Genomic DNA, 13,011 nt, shown 5'->3' with positions numbered 1-13,011 from the left:
CAAGAAGACACAGGCAACGCTTATCCAAATACACACAGGCTACGCTTATTCAAGAACACATAGGCTTCACTAATCCAAGAAGACACAGGCAACGCTTATCCAAATACACACAGGCTACGCTTATCCAAGTACACACAGGCTATGCTTATCCAAGAATAAACAGGCTTCACTTATCCAAATAGACACAGGCTTCTTTACTTATCCAAGATCACATAGGCTTCACTCATCCAAGTACACACAGGCTTCACTTATCAAAGTACACACAGGCTACGCTTATCCAAGTACACACAGGCTTCACTTATCCAAGTACACACAGGCTACGCTTATCCAAGTACACACAGGCATCACTTATCCAAGAAGACACAGGCTTCACTTATCCAAATACACACAGGCTACGCTTATCCAACAACACACAGACTTCTTCACTTATCCAAGATCACACAGGCTTCACTTATCCAAGAACACACAGGCTATGCTTATCCAAGAATAAACAGGCTTCATTTATCCAAATAGACACAGGCTTCTTTACTTATCCAAGTACACACAGGCTACGCTTATCCAAGTACACACAGGCTTCACTTATCCAAGAACACACAGGCTTCACTTATCAGAGTACACACAGGCTTCACTTATCAAAAAAGACACAGGCTACGCTTATCCAAGTACACACAGGCCGCACTTATCCAAGTACACACAGGCTACGCTTATCCAAGAACACACAGGATACGCTTATCCAAGTACATACAGGCTTCACTTATCCAAGTGAACACAGGCTTCACTTATTCAAGAACACACAGGCTAAGCTTATCCAAGAACACACAGGCTTCCCTTATCCAAGAAGACACAGGCTACGCTTATCCAAGTACACACAGGCTTCACTTATCAAAGAACACACAGGCTTCACTTATCCAAGAACACACAGGCTACGCTTATCCAAGTACACACAGGTTTCACTTATCCAAGTACACACAGGCTTCACTTATCCAAGAACACACAGGCTACGCTTATCCAAGTACACACAGGCTTCACTTATCAAAGTACACACAGGCTACGCTTATCCAAATACACACAGGCTACGCTTATCTAAGTACACACAGGCTACGCTTATCCAAGTACACACAGGCATCACTTATCAAAGAACACACAGGCTACGCTTATCCATGAACACACAGGCTTCACTTATCCAAGAACACACAGGCTTCACTTATACAAGTACACACAGGCTACACTTATCCAAGTACACACAGGCTTCACTTATCAGAGTACACACAGGCTTCACTTATCCAAGAACACACAGGCTACGCTTATCCAAGTACACACAGGTTTCACTTATCCAAGTACACACAGGCTTCACTTATCCAAGAACACACAGGCTACGCTTATCCAAGTACACACAGGCTTCACTTATCAAAGTAAACACAGGCTACGCTTATCCAAATACACACAGGCTACGCTTATCTAAGTACACACAGGCTACGCTTATCCAAGTACACACAGGCATCACTTATCAAAGAACACACAGGCTACGCTTATCCATGAACACACAGGCTTCACTTATCCAAGAACACACAGACTTCACTTATCCAAGTACACACAGGCTACACTTATCCAAGTACACACAGGCTTCACTTATCCAAGAATACACAGGCTTCACTTATCAGAGTACACACAGGCTTCACTTATCAAAGAAGACACAGGCTACGCTTATCCAAGTACACACAGGCTACGCTTATCCAAATACACACAGGCTACGCTTATCTAAGTACACACAGGCTACGCTTATCCAAGTACACACAGGCATCACTTATCAAAGAACACACAGGCTACGCTTATCCATGAACACACAGGCTTCACTTATCCAAGAACACACAGGCTTCACTTATCCAAGTACACACAGGCTACACTTATCCAAGTACACACAGGCTTCACTTATCCAAGAACACACAGGCTTCACTTATCAGAGTACACACAGGCTTCACTTATCAAAGAAGACACAGGCTACGCTTATCCAAGTACACACAGGCTTCACTTATCCAAGAACACACAGGTTTCACTTATCCAAATACACAAAGGCTACGCTTATCCAAGTACACACAGGCTACGCTTATCCAAGAACAGACAGGCTACGCTTATCCAAGTACACAAAGGCTTTGCTTATCCAAGTACACACAGGCTTCACTTATCCAAGAAGACACAGGCTAAGCTTATCACAGGCTACGCTTATCCAAGTACACACAGGCTTCACTTATCCAAGAAGACACAGGCTACGCTTATCCAAGTACACACAGGCATCACTTATCCAAGAAGACACAGGCTTCACTTATCCAAATACACACAGGCTACGCTTATCCAACAACACACAGACTTCTTCACTTATCCAAGATCACACAGGCTTCACTTATCCAAGAACACACAGGCTATGCTTATCCAAGAATAAACAGGCTTCACTTATCCAAATAGACACAGGCTTCTTTACTTATCCAAGATCACACAGGCTTCACTCATCCAAGTACACACAGGCTTCACTTATCAAAGTACACACAGGCTACGCTTATCCAAGTACACACAGGCTTCACTTATCAAAGTACACACAGGCTACCTTATCCAAATACACACAGGCATTACTTATCCAAGAAGACACAGGCTTCACTTATCCAAATACACACAGGCTACGCTTATCCAACAACACACAGGCTTCTTCACTTATCCAAGATCACACAGGCTTCACTTATCCAAGAACACACAGGCTTCACTTATCCAAGAACACACAGGCTACGCTTATCCAAGAACACACAGGCTACACTTATCCAAGAACGCATAGGCTTCACTTATCCAAGAACACACAGGCTACGCTTATCCAAGAACACACTGGCTACGCTTATCCAAGAACACACAGGCTACGCTTATCCAAGAACACACAGGCTTCTCTCATCCAAGAACACACAGGCTACGCTTATCCAAGAACACACCGGCTTCACTTATCCAAGAACACACAGGCTACGCTTATCCAAGAACACACAGGCTACGCTTATCCAAGAACACACAGGCTTCACTTATCCAAGAATACACAGGCTACGCTTATCCAAGTACACACAGGCTACGCTTATCCAAGTACACACAGGCTACGCTTATCCAAGAACACACAGGCTTCTCTCATCCAAGAACACACAGGCTACGCTTATCCAAGAACACACCGGCTTCACTTATCCAAGAACACACAGGCTACGCTTATCCAAGAACACACAGGCTACGCTTATCCAAGATCACACAGGCTTCACTCATCCAAGTACACACAGGCTTCACTTATCAAAGTACACACAGGCTACGCTTATCCAAGTACACACAGGCTTCACTTATCAAAGTACACACAGGCTACCTTATCCAAATACACACAGGCATTACTTATCCAAGAAGACACAGGCTTCACTTATCCAAATACACACAGGCTACGCTTATCCAACAACACACAGGCTTCTTCACTTATCCAAGATCACACAGGCTTCACTTATCCAAGAACACACAGGCTTCACTTATCCAAGAACACACAGGCTACGCTTATCCAAGAACACACAGGCTACACTTATCCAAGAACGCATAGGCTTCACTTATCCAAGAACACACAGGCTACGCTTATCCAAGAACACACTGGCTACGCTTATCCAAGAACACACAGGCTACGCTTATCCAAGAACACACAGGCTTCTCTCATCCAAGAACACACAGGCTACGCTTATCCAAGAACACACCGGCTTCACTTATCCAAGAACACACAGGCTACGCTTATCCAAGAACACACAGGCTACGCTTATCCAAGAACACACAGGCTTCACTTATCCAAGAATACACAGGCTACGCTTATCCAAGTACACACAGGCTACGCTTATCCAAGTACACACAGGCTACGCTTATCCAAGTGCACACAGGCTTCACTTATCCAAGAATACACAGGCTACGCTTATCCAAGTACACACAGGCTACGCTTATCCAAGTACACACATGCTACGCTTATCCAAGAACACACAGGCTACGCTTATCCAAGAACACACAGGCTTCACTTATCCAAAAATACACAGGCTACGCTTATCCAAGTACACACAGGCTGCACTTATCCAAGAACACAGAGGCTACGCTTATCCAAGTACACACAGGCTGCACTTATCCAAGAACACAGAGGCTACGCTTATCCAAGTACACACAGGCTGCACTTATCCAAGTACACACAGGCTACGCTTATCCAAGAACACACAGGCTACGCTTATCCAAATGCACACAGGCTTCACTTATCCAAGAACACACAGGCTACACTTATCCAAGAGTACACAGGCTACGCTTATCCAAGTACACACAGGCTACGCTTATCCAACAGCACACAGGCTACGCTTATCCAAGAACACACAGGCTTCACTTATCCAAGTACACACAGGCTTCACTTATCCAAGTACACACAGGCTACGCTTATCCAAATGCACACAGGCTTCACTTATCCAAGAACACACAGGCTACACTTATCCAAGAGTACACAGGCTACGCTTATCCAAGTACACACAGGCTACGCTTATCCAACAGCACACAGGCTACGCTTATCCAAGAACACACAGGCTTCACTTATCCAAGTACACACAGGCTACGCTTATCCAACAGCACACAGGCTACGCTTATCCAATTACACACAGGCTTCACTTATCCAAGTACACACAGGCTACGCTTATCCAAATAGACATAGGTGCGCTTATCCAGTTCACAAAATCTCCTAAAAGTGTTACCTACTCTTTGATGAAGGCGCGCCATGTCATCAGATGTAGGCTGCTTATTTATCCGTTCTTCCTCTTCCCGGGCTTGCTGTGCAAGTCGCAGCATTTCTTCTTCCTCGGCGCGTCTCCGTGCATACTCCTCCACTTGAGCTTTTAGCTCCAGCTAGGAAAAAGGTAGGATCAGATGACAGCCATTTCGAAAATTGCACAAGGAAATGGATGTGTGTTGACCCGCAGTGTTTCGTGGCTATCGGAGGGTATTACCGAGTAAGCTTCCAATGAGGTAAAGAAAATATAGTCGCTTGATTTATACAGCTTATTATTATATATAGTCGCTTGATTTATACAGCTTATTATTATATATATACTTATTTATACAGCTTATTGTTTTATATATACTTATTTATACAGCTTATTGTTATATATATACTTATTTATACAGCTTATTGTTATATATATACTTATTTATACAGCTTATTGTTATATATATACTTATTTATACAGCTTATTATTATATATATACTTATTTATACAGCTTATTGTTATATATATACTTATTTATACAGCTTATTGTTATAATTTATACAGCTTATTGTTATATATATACTTATTTATACAGCTTATTATTATATATATACTTATTTATACAGCTTATTGTTATATATATACTTATTTATACAGCTTATTGTTATATATACACTTATTTATACAGCTTATTGTTATATATATACTTATTTATACAGCTTATTGTTATATATATACTTATTTATACAGCTTATTGTTATATATATACTTATTTATACAGCTTATTGTTATATATATACTTATTTATACAGCTTATTGTTATATATATATACTTATTTATACAGCTTATTATTATATATATATATACTATACTTATTTATACAGCTTATTGTTATATATATATACTTATTTATACAGCTTATTATATATATACTTATTTATACAGCTTATTGTTATATATATACTTATTTATACAGCTTATTGTTATATATATACTTATTTATATAGCTTATGTTATTACCTGATTTGTAATGTGTACATACGGTATCGCTACCTTATTTGTAATATGTACATACGGTATCGCTACCTTATTTGTAATATGTACATACGGTATCGCTACCTTATTTGTAATATGTACATACGGTATCGCTACCTTATTTGTAATATGTACATACGGTATCGCTACCTTATTTGTAATATGTACATACGGTATCGCTACTTTATTTGTAATATGTACATACGGTATCGCTACCTTATTTGTAATATGTACATACGGTATCGCTACCTTATTTGTTATATGTACATACGGTATCGCTACCTTATTTGTTATATGTACATACGGTATCGCTACCTTATTTGTAATATGAACATACGGTATCGCTACCTTATTTGTAATATGTACATACGGTATCGCTACCTTATTTGTAATATGTACATACGGTATCGCTACCTTATTTGTAATATGTACATACGGTATCGCTACCTTATTTGTAATATGTACATACGGTATCGCTACCTTATTTGTAATATGTACATACGGTATCGCTACCTTATTTGTAATATGTACATACGGTATCGCTACCTTATTTGTAATATGTGCATACGGTATCGCTACCTTATTTGTAATATGTACATACGGTATCGCTACCTTATTTGTAATATGTACATACAGTATCGCTACCTTATTTGTAATATGTACATACGGTATCGCTACCTTATTTGTAATATGTACATACGGTATCGCTACCTTATTTGTAATATGTACATACAGTATCGCTACCTTATTTGTAATATGTACATACGGTATCGCTACCTTATTTGTAATATGTACATACGGTATCGCTACCTTATTTGTAATATGTACATACAGTATCGCTACCTTATTTGTAATATGTACATACAGTATCGCTACCTTATTTGTAATATGTACATACGGTATCGCTACCTTATTTGTAATATGTACATACGGTATCGCTACCTTATTTGTAATATGTACATACGGTATCGCTACCTTATTTGTAATATGTACATACGGTACCGCGAATGATCTAATAAATGTGCTCTATCTAACAAATATCCGAGATTTGGCACTATATATAATATACATCTGAAAAATGTGCTCTATCTAACAAATATCCGATATGGGGCACTATATAATATACACCTATCCCAGAAAACGTTGTCAAATACCATGTGGTCTACGGGATGCAGAACAAATGCGAAAATAATCAAACAATAAGTTTACTTAACATTTTATATACCCGAAAAATATTAGTCTTAGAACTACCATTTTTCATTCGCAATTTGCACTAGGTGTATCTAGTGTGACGAAATGGGGAACTTCACTTAATAGATTTGAAAGCTTGAATATCTTTGAGATTGCTTTTGGTTATGAAAACACTTCATCCTAACTACACTAACATGCTACACTACCTTAACACCTTCATATCACTAAAATAGGCTGTACTCACTAAAGATTATTGTCTAATTTGCAGTCGTAAACGAAGGTATGTATAAGTGCACTGCGAGACGGTTGACAGTATAAATGATTGCCGCTAGAATTCGGGTTCCACAGATTGTTGCATCGTTGGTAATCCTGTAATTTTTTTACTAAGATTTCTTACTGAAATTAAATACCCCTGTTGTCTATTCGTCTCTACCATGCAGGAGCTCACCCTTCGTCTCTCTGCTTTCTCCTTCTCTTTTGCTTTTTGCATTTCCTCCTTTAGTCGTGCTTCCTCCCTCTTGGCCTTGTCCAGCTTCCGTTGGGCCTGCGGGGCGAGAATACGGAGATTAAGATGCGTTTAATGTCGGAACACTAGAATTCGTCCGATTTTTGTATAATTTCGTAGACATGTAGAACTATAGCCTCGCTTGAAAAGGAGTTTTCATTGTTTTTAAGAATAAGCTATTCTCGCAAAAAGGCCGGAAATAGCCAAGATTAGCAACTTCGGCAACGCTGAAATAAAATAGCTCTTCAAAAGAATACGATGATATGGATAAAATGAGATATCTTTTGAAAATTGACATGTGCTGATGCAAATAAGACGTATTGCGTTAATCGAGGTGCGCGATCATGTACTAACATTAGCCAGTATGGTTCTGCGTATTTCGGCCGCTAACTAAAAATAAAAAAATCCTAAAGAAAAAAAAGCTCCTGTTATATTACAAATCTTAGTATGTGCAGTTTTTGCTATAACTAAAATCTGACGCGCACATTTTATTTCTAGCGCGAGACGGTCGTAAAGGTGAACCAAGTGCAACACGCTTAGGCGAGGCGCATATTACACGGAGCAATTACACGGTATTTGTAAGGAACTCTGATTACTTGATGCTACCAAGTACAGTACTACAGCGTGATCAGGTACACTTACACAAAATGTCAATACAAATGTGATTATGCAAACTTACAATTCGGGAAGAAATTGATGTTTCGTGAACATTCGTCAACAAACTGATTCATTTTCATTGGCCAAATAAGACGAAATATGAGGTTGATACCTTACCTTGTAGTCGCCGAGTCTCGCAAGACGTTCTGCTCTCTCTTTTTCAAAAAGCTCCTCTCGTTTTTGACGCCTTGCTTCCTCCTCCTCGACTTCTGTTTCGGTTTTGTTAACCCCGTCCTGTTTCTCGGCCTAGAAGAGCAGAATGCTTTTAAGGAAGAATTCGATTCAGGATCAACAAAAAGAAAGTATCCATGGTGTCAGTAGTGGGGTACACAGTCTTTCATAGTGTCAGTAGTGGGGTACACAGTCTTTCATAGTGTCAGTAGTGGGGTACACAGTCTTTCATAGTGTCAGTAGAAGGGTACACAGTCTTTCATGGTGTCAGTAGTGGGGTGCACAGTCTTTCATGGTGTCAGTAGTGGGGAACACAGTCTTTCATAATGTCAGCAGTGGGGTACACAGTCTTTCATAGTGTCAGTAGTGGGGTACACAGTCTTTCATAGTGTCAGTAGTGGGGTGCACAGTCTTTCATAGTGTCAGTAGTGGGGTACACAGTCTTTCATGGTGTCAGTAGAGGGGTACACAGTCTTTCATAGTGTCAGTAGTGGGGTACACAGTCTTTCATAGTGTCAAAGTGGGGTACACAGTCTTTCATAGTGTCAGTAGTGGGGTACACAGTCTTTCATAGTGTCAGTAGTGGGGTACACAGTCTTTCATAGTGTCAGTAGTGGGGTACACAGTCTTTCATAGTGTCAGTAGTGGGGTGCACAGTCTTTCATAATGTCAGTAGTGGGGTACACAGTCTTTCATAGTGTCAGTAGTGGGGTACACAGTCTTTCATGGTGTCAGTAGTGGGGTACACAGTCTTTCATGGTGTCAGTAGTGGGGTGCACAGTCTTTCATAGTGTCAGTAGTGGGGAACACAGTCTTTCATAGTGTCAGTAGTGGGGTGCACAGTCTTTCATAGTGTCAGTAGTGGGGTACACAGTCTTTCATAGTGTCAGTAGTGGGGTGCACAGTCTTTCATGGTGTCAGTAGTGGGGTACACAGTCTTTTATGGTGTCAGTAGTGGGGTGCACAGTCTTTCATAGTGTCAGTAGTGGGGTACACAGTCTTTCATAGTGTCAGTAGTGGGGTGCACAGTCTTTCATAGTGTCAGTAGTGGGGTGCACAGTCTTTCATAGTGTCAGTAGTGGGGTGCACAGTCTTTCATAGTGTCAGTAGTGGGGTACACAGTCTTTCATAGTGTCAAAGTGGGGTACACAGTCTTTCATAGTGTCAGTAGTGGGGTACACAGTCTTTCATAGTGTCAGTAGTGGGGTACACAGTCTTTCATAGTGTCAGTAGTGGGGTACACAGTCTTTCATGGTGTCAGTAGTGGGGTACACAGTCTTTCATAGTGTCAGTAGTGGGGTACACAGTCTTTCATGGTGTCAGTAGTGGGGTACACAGTCTTTCATAGTGTCAGTAGTGGGGTGCACAGTCTTTCATAGTGTCAGTAGTGGGGTACACAGTCTTTCATAGTGTCAGTAGTGGGGTACACAGTCTTTCATGGTGTCAGTAGTGGGGTACACAGTCTTTCATAGTGTCAGTAGAGGGGTGCACAGTCTTTCATAGTGTCAGTAGTGGGGTACACAGTCTTTCATAGTGTCAGTAGTGGGGTACACAGTCTTTCATAGTGTCAGTAGTGGGGTACACAGTCTTTCATAGTGTCAGTAGTGGGGTACACAGTCTTTCATGGTGTCAGTAGTGGGGTACACAGTCTTTCATGGTGTCAGTAGTGGGGTACACAGTCTTTCATAGTGTCAGTAGTGGGGTACACAGTCTTTCATGGTGTCAGTAGTGGGGTACACAGTCTTTCATGGTGTCAGTAGTGGGGTACACAGTCTTTCATAGTGTCAGTAATGGGGTGCACAGTCTTTCATCATGTCAGTAGTGGGGTACACAGTCTTTCATAGTGTCAAAGTGGGGTACACAGTCTTTCATAGTGTCAGTAGTGGGGTACACAGTCTTTCATAGTGTCAGTAGTGGGGTACACAGTCTTTCATAGTGTCAGTAGTGGGGTACACAGTCTTTCATGGTGTCAGTAGTGGGGTACACAGTCTTTCATAGTGTCAGTAGTGGGGTACACAGTCTTTCATAGTGTCAGTAGTGGGGTACACAGTCTTTCATAGTGTCAGTAGTGGGGTACACAGTCTTTCATGGTGTCAGTAGTGGGGTACACAGTCTTTCATAGTGTCAGTAGTGGGGTACACAGTCTTTCATAGTGTCAGTAGTGGGGTACACAGTCTTTCATGGTGTCAGTAGTGGGGTAGACAGTCTTTCATAGTGTCAGTAGTGGGGTACACAGTCTTTCATAATGTCAGTAGTGGGGTACACAGTCTTTCATAGTGTCAGTAGTGGGGTACACAGCCTTTCATAGTGTCAGTAGTGGGGTGCACAGTCTTTCATAGTGTCAGTAGTGGGGTACACAGTCTTTCATGGTGTCAGTAGTGGGGTGCACAGTCTTTCATGGTGTCAGTAGTGTGGTACACAGCCTTTCATAGTGTCAGTAGTGGGGTACACAGTCTTTCATGGTGTCAGTAGTGGGGTACACAGTCTTTCATGGTGTCAGTAGTGGGGTGCACAATCTTTCATAGTGTCAGTAGTGGGGTACACAGCCTTTCATAGTGTCAGTAGTGGGGTGCACAGTCTTTCATAGTGTCAGTAGTGGGGTACACAGTCTTTCATGGTGTCAGTAGTGGGGTACACAGTCTTTCATGGTGTCAGTAGTGTGGTACACAGCCTTTCATAGTGTCAGTAGTGGGGTACACAGTCTTTCATGGTGTCAGTAGTGGGGTACACAGTCTTTCATGGTGTCAGTAGTGGGGTGCACAGTCTTTCATGGTGTCAGTAGTGGGGTGCACAGTCTTTCATAGTGTCGGTAGTGGGGTACACAGTCTTTCATGGTGTCAGTAGTGGGGTGCACAGTCTTTCATAGTGTCAGTAGTGGGGTACACAGTCTTTCATGGTGTCAGTAGTGGGGTACACAGTCTTTCATGGTGTCAGTAGTGTGGTACACAGCCTTTCATAGTGTCAGTAGTGGGGTACACAGTCTTTCATGGTGTCAGTAGTGGGGTACACAGTCTTTCATAGTGTCAGTAGTGGGGTACACAGTCTTTCATAGTGTCAGTAATGGGGTACACAGTCTTTCATGGTGTCAGTAGTGGGGTGCACAGTCTTTCATGGTGTCAGTAGTGTGGTACACAGCCTTTCATAGTTTCAGTAGTGGGGTACACAGTCTTTCATGGTGTCAGTAGTGGGGTACACAGTCTTTCATGGTGTCAGTAGTGGGGTGCACAGTCTTTCATAGTGTCAGTAGTGGGGTACACAGTCTTTCATAGTGTCAGTAGTGGGGTGCACAGTCTTTCATAGTGTCAGTAGTGGGTTACACAGTCTTTCATGGTGTCAGTAGTGGGGTACACAGTCTTTCATAGTGTCAGTAGTGGGGTACACAGTCTTTCATAATGTCAGTAGTGGGGTACACAGTCTTTCATAGTGTCAGTAGTGGGGTACACAGCCTTTCATAGTGTCAGTAGTGGGGTGCACAGTCTTTCATAGTGTCAGTAGTGGGGTACACAGTCTTTCATGGTGTCAGTAGTGGGGTACACAGTCTTTCATGGTGTCAGTAGTGTGGTACACAGCCTTTCATAGTGTCAGTAGTGGGGTACACAGTCTTTCATGGTGTCAGTAGTGGGGTACACAGTCTTTCATAGTGTCAGTAGTGGGGTACACAGTCTTTCATGGTGTCAGTAGTGGGGTACACAGTCTTTCACGGTGTCAGTAGTGTGGTATACAGCCTTTCATAGTGTCAGTAGTGGGGTACACAGTCTTTCATGGTGTCAGTAGTGGGGTACACAGTCTTTCATGGTGTCAGTAGTGGGGTGCACAGTCTTTCATGGTGTCAGTAGTGGGGTACACAGTCTTTCATGGTGTCAGTAGTGGGGTGCACAGTCTTTCATAGTGTCGGTAGTGGGGTACACAGTCTTTCATGGTGTCAGTAGTGGGGTGCACAGTCTTTCATAGTGTCAGTAGTGGGGTACACAGTCTTTCATGGTGTCAGTAGTGGGGTACACAGTCTTTCATGGTGTCAGTAGTGTGGTACACAGCCTTTCATAGTGTCAGTAGTGGGGTACACAGTCTTTCATGGTGTCAGTAGTGGGGTACACAGTCTTTCATAGTGTCAGTAGTTGGGTACACAGTCTTTCATAGTGTCAGTAATGGGGTACACAGTCTTTCATGGTGTCAGTAGTGGGGTGCACAGTCTTTCATGGTGTCAGTAGTGGGGAACACAGTCTTTCATAGTGTCAGTAGTGGGGTGCACAGTCTTTCATAGTGTCAGTAGTGGGGTACACAGTCTTTCATAGTGTCAGTAGTGGGGTGCACAGTCTTTCATGGTGTCAGTAGTGGGGTACACAGTCTTTCATGGTGTCAGTAGTGGGATGCACAGTCTTTCATAGTGTCAGTAGTGGGGTACACAGTCTTTCATAGTGTCAGTAGTGGGGTACACAGTCTTTCATGGTGTCAGTAGTGGGGTACACAGTCTTTCATGGTGTCAGTAGTGGGGTGCACAGTCTTTCATGGTGTCAGTAGTGGGGTACACAGTCTTTCATGGTGTCAGTAGTGGGGTGCACAGTCTTTCATAGTGTCGGTAGTGGGGTACACAGTCTTTCATGGTGTCAGTAGTGGGGTGCACAGTCTTTCATAGTGTCAGTAGTGGGGTACACAGTCTTTCATGGTGTCAGTAGTGG

At 42.2% G+C, this 13,011-nt stretch overlaps 1 protein-coding gene across 3 annotated transcripts in view; it reads right to left on the bottom strand.

Annotated features, from left to right (window-relative positions):
* Positions 1–13,011, bottom strand: part of LOC5508088 (coiled-coil domain-containing protein 112) — an 86,512-nt gene that overhangs the window by 45,499 nt on the left and 28,002 nt on the right. For 2 of the 3 annotated variants that reach the window (XM_048727461.1, XM_048727460.1), the window contains exons 8-10: positions 8,282–8,410; positions 7,451–7,546; positions 4,768–4,914 (exon numbers count right to left, since the gene is read on the bottom strand). In XM_048727461.1, coding sequence (XP_048583418.1) covers positions 4,768–4,914; positions 7,451–7,546; positions 8,282–8,410 — 372 coding nt within the window. Of the gene's footprint in view, positions 1–4,763; positions 4,915–7,450; positions 7,547–8,281; positions 8,411–13,011 lie in introns of all 3 variants that reach the window. The other variant, XR_007308039.1, reaches the window with a different exon arrangement.

This window comes from Nematostella vectensis, chromosome 5 (genome assembly GCF_932526225.1).
Source record: "Nematostella vectensis chromosome 5, jaNemVect1.1, whole genome shotgun sequence".
Taxonomy (NCBI): domain Eukaryota; kingdom Metazoa; phylum Cnidaria; class Anthozoa; order Actiniaria; family Edwardsiidae; genus Nematostella; species Nematostella vectensis.
The sequence above is the reverse complement of the archived record's forward strand: the minus strand, read 5'-3'. Positions and strand labels throughout refer to the sequence as shown.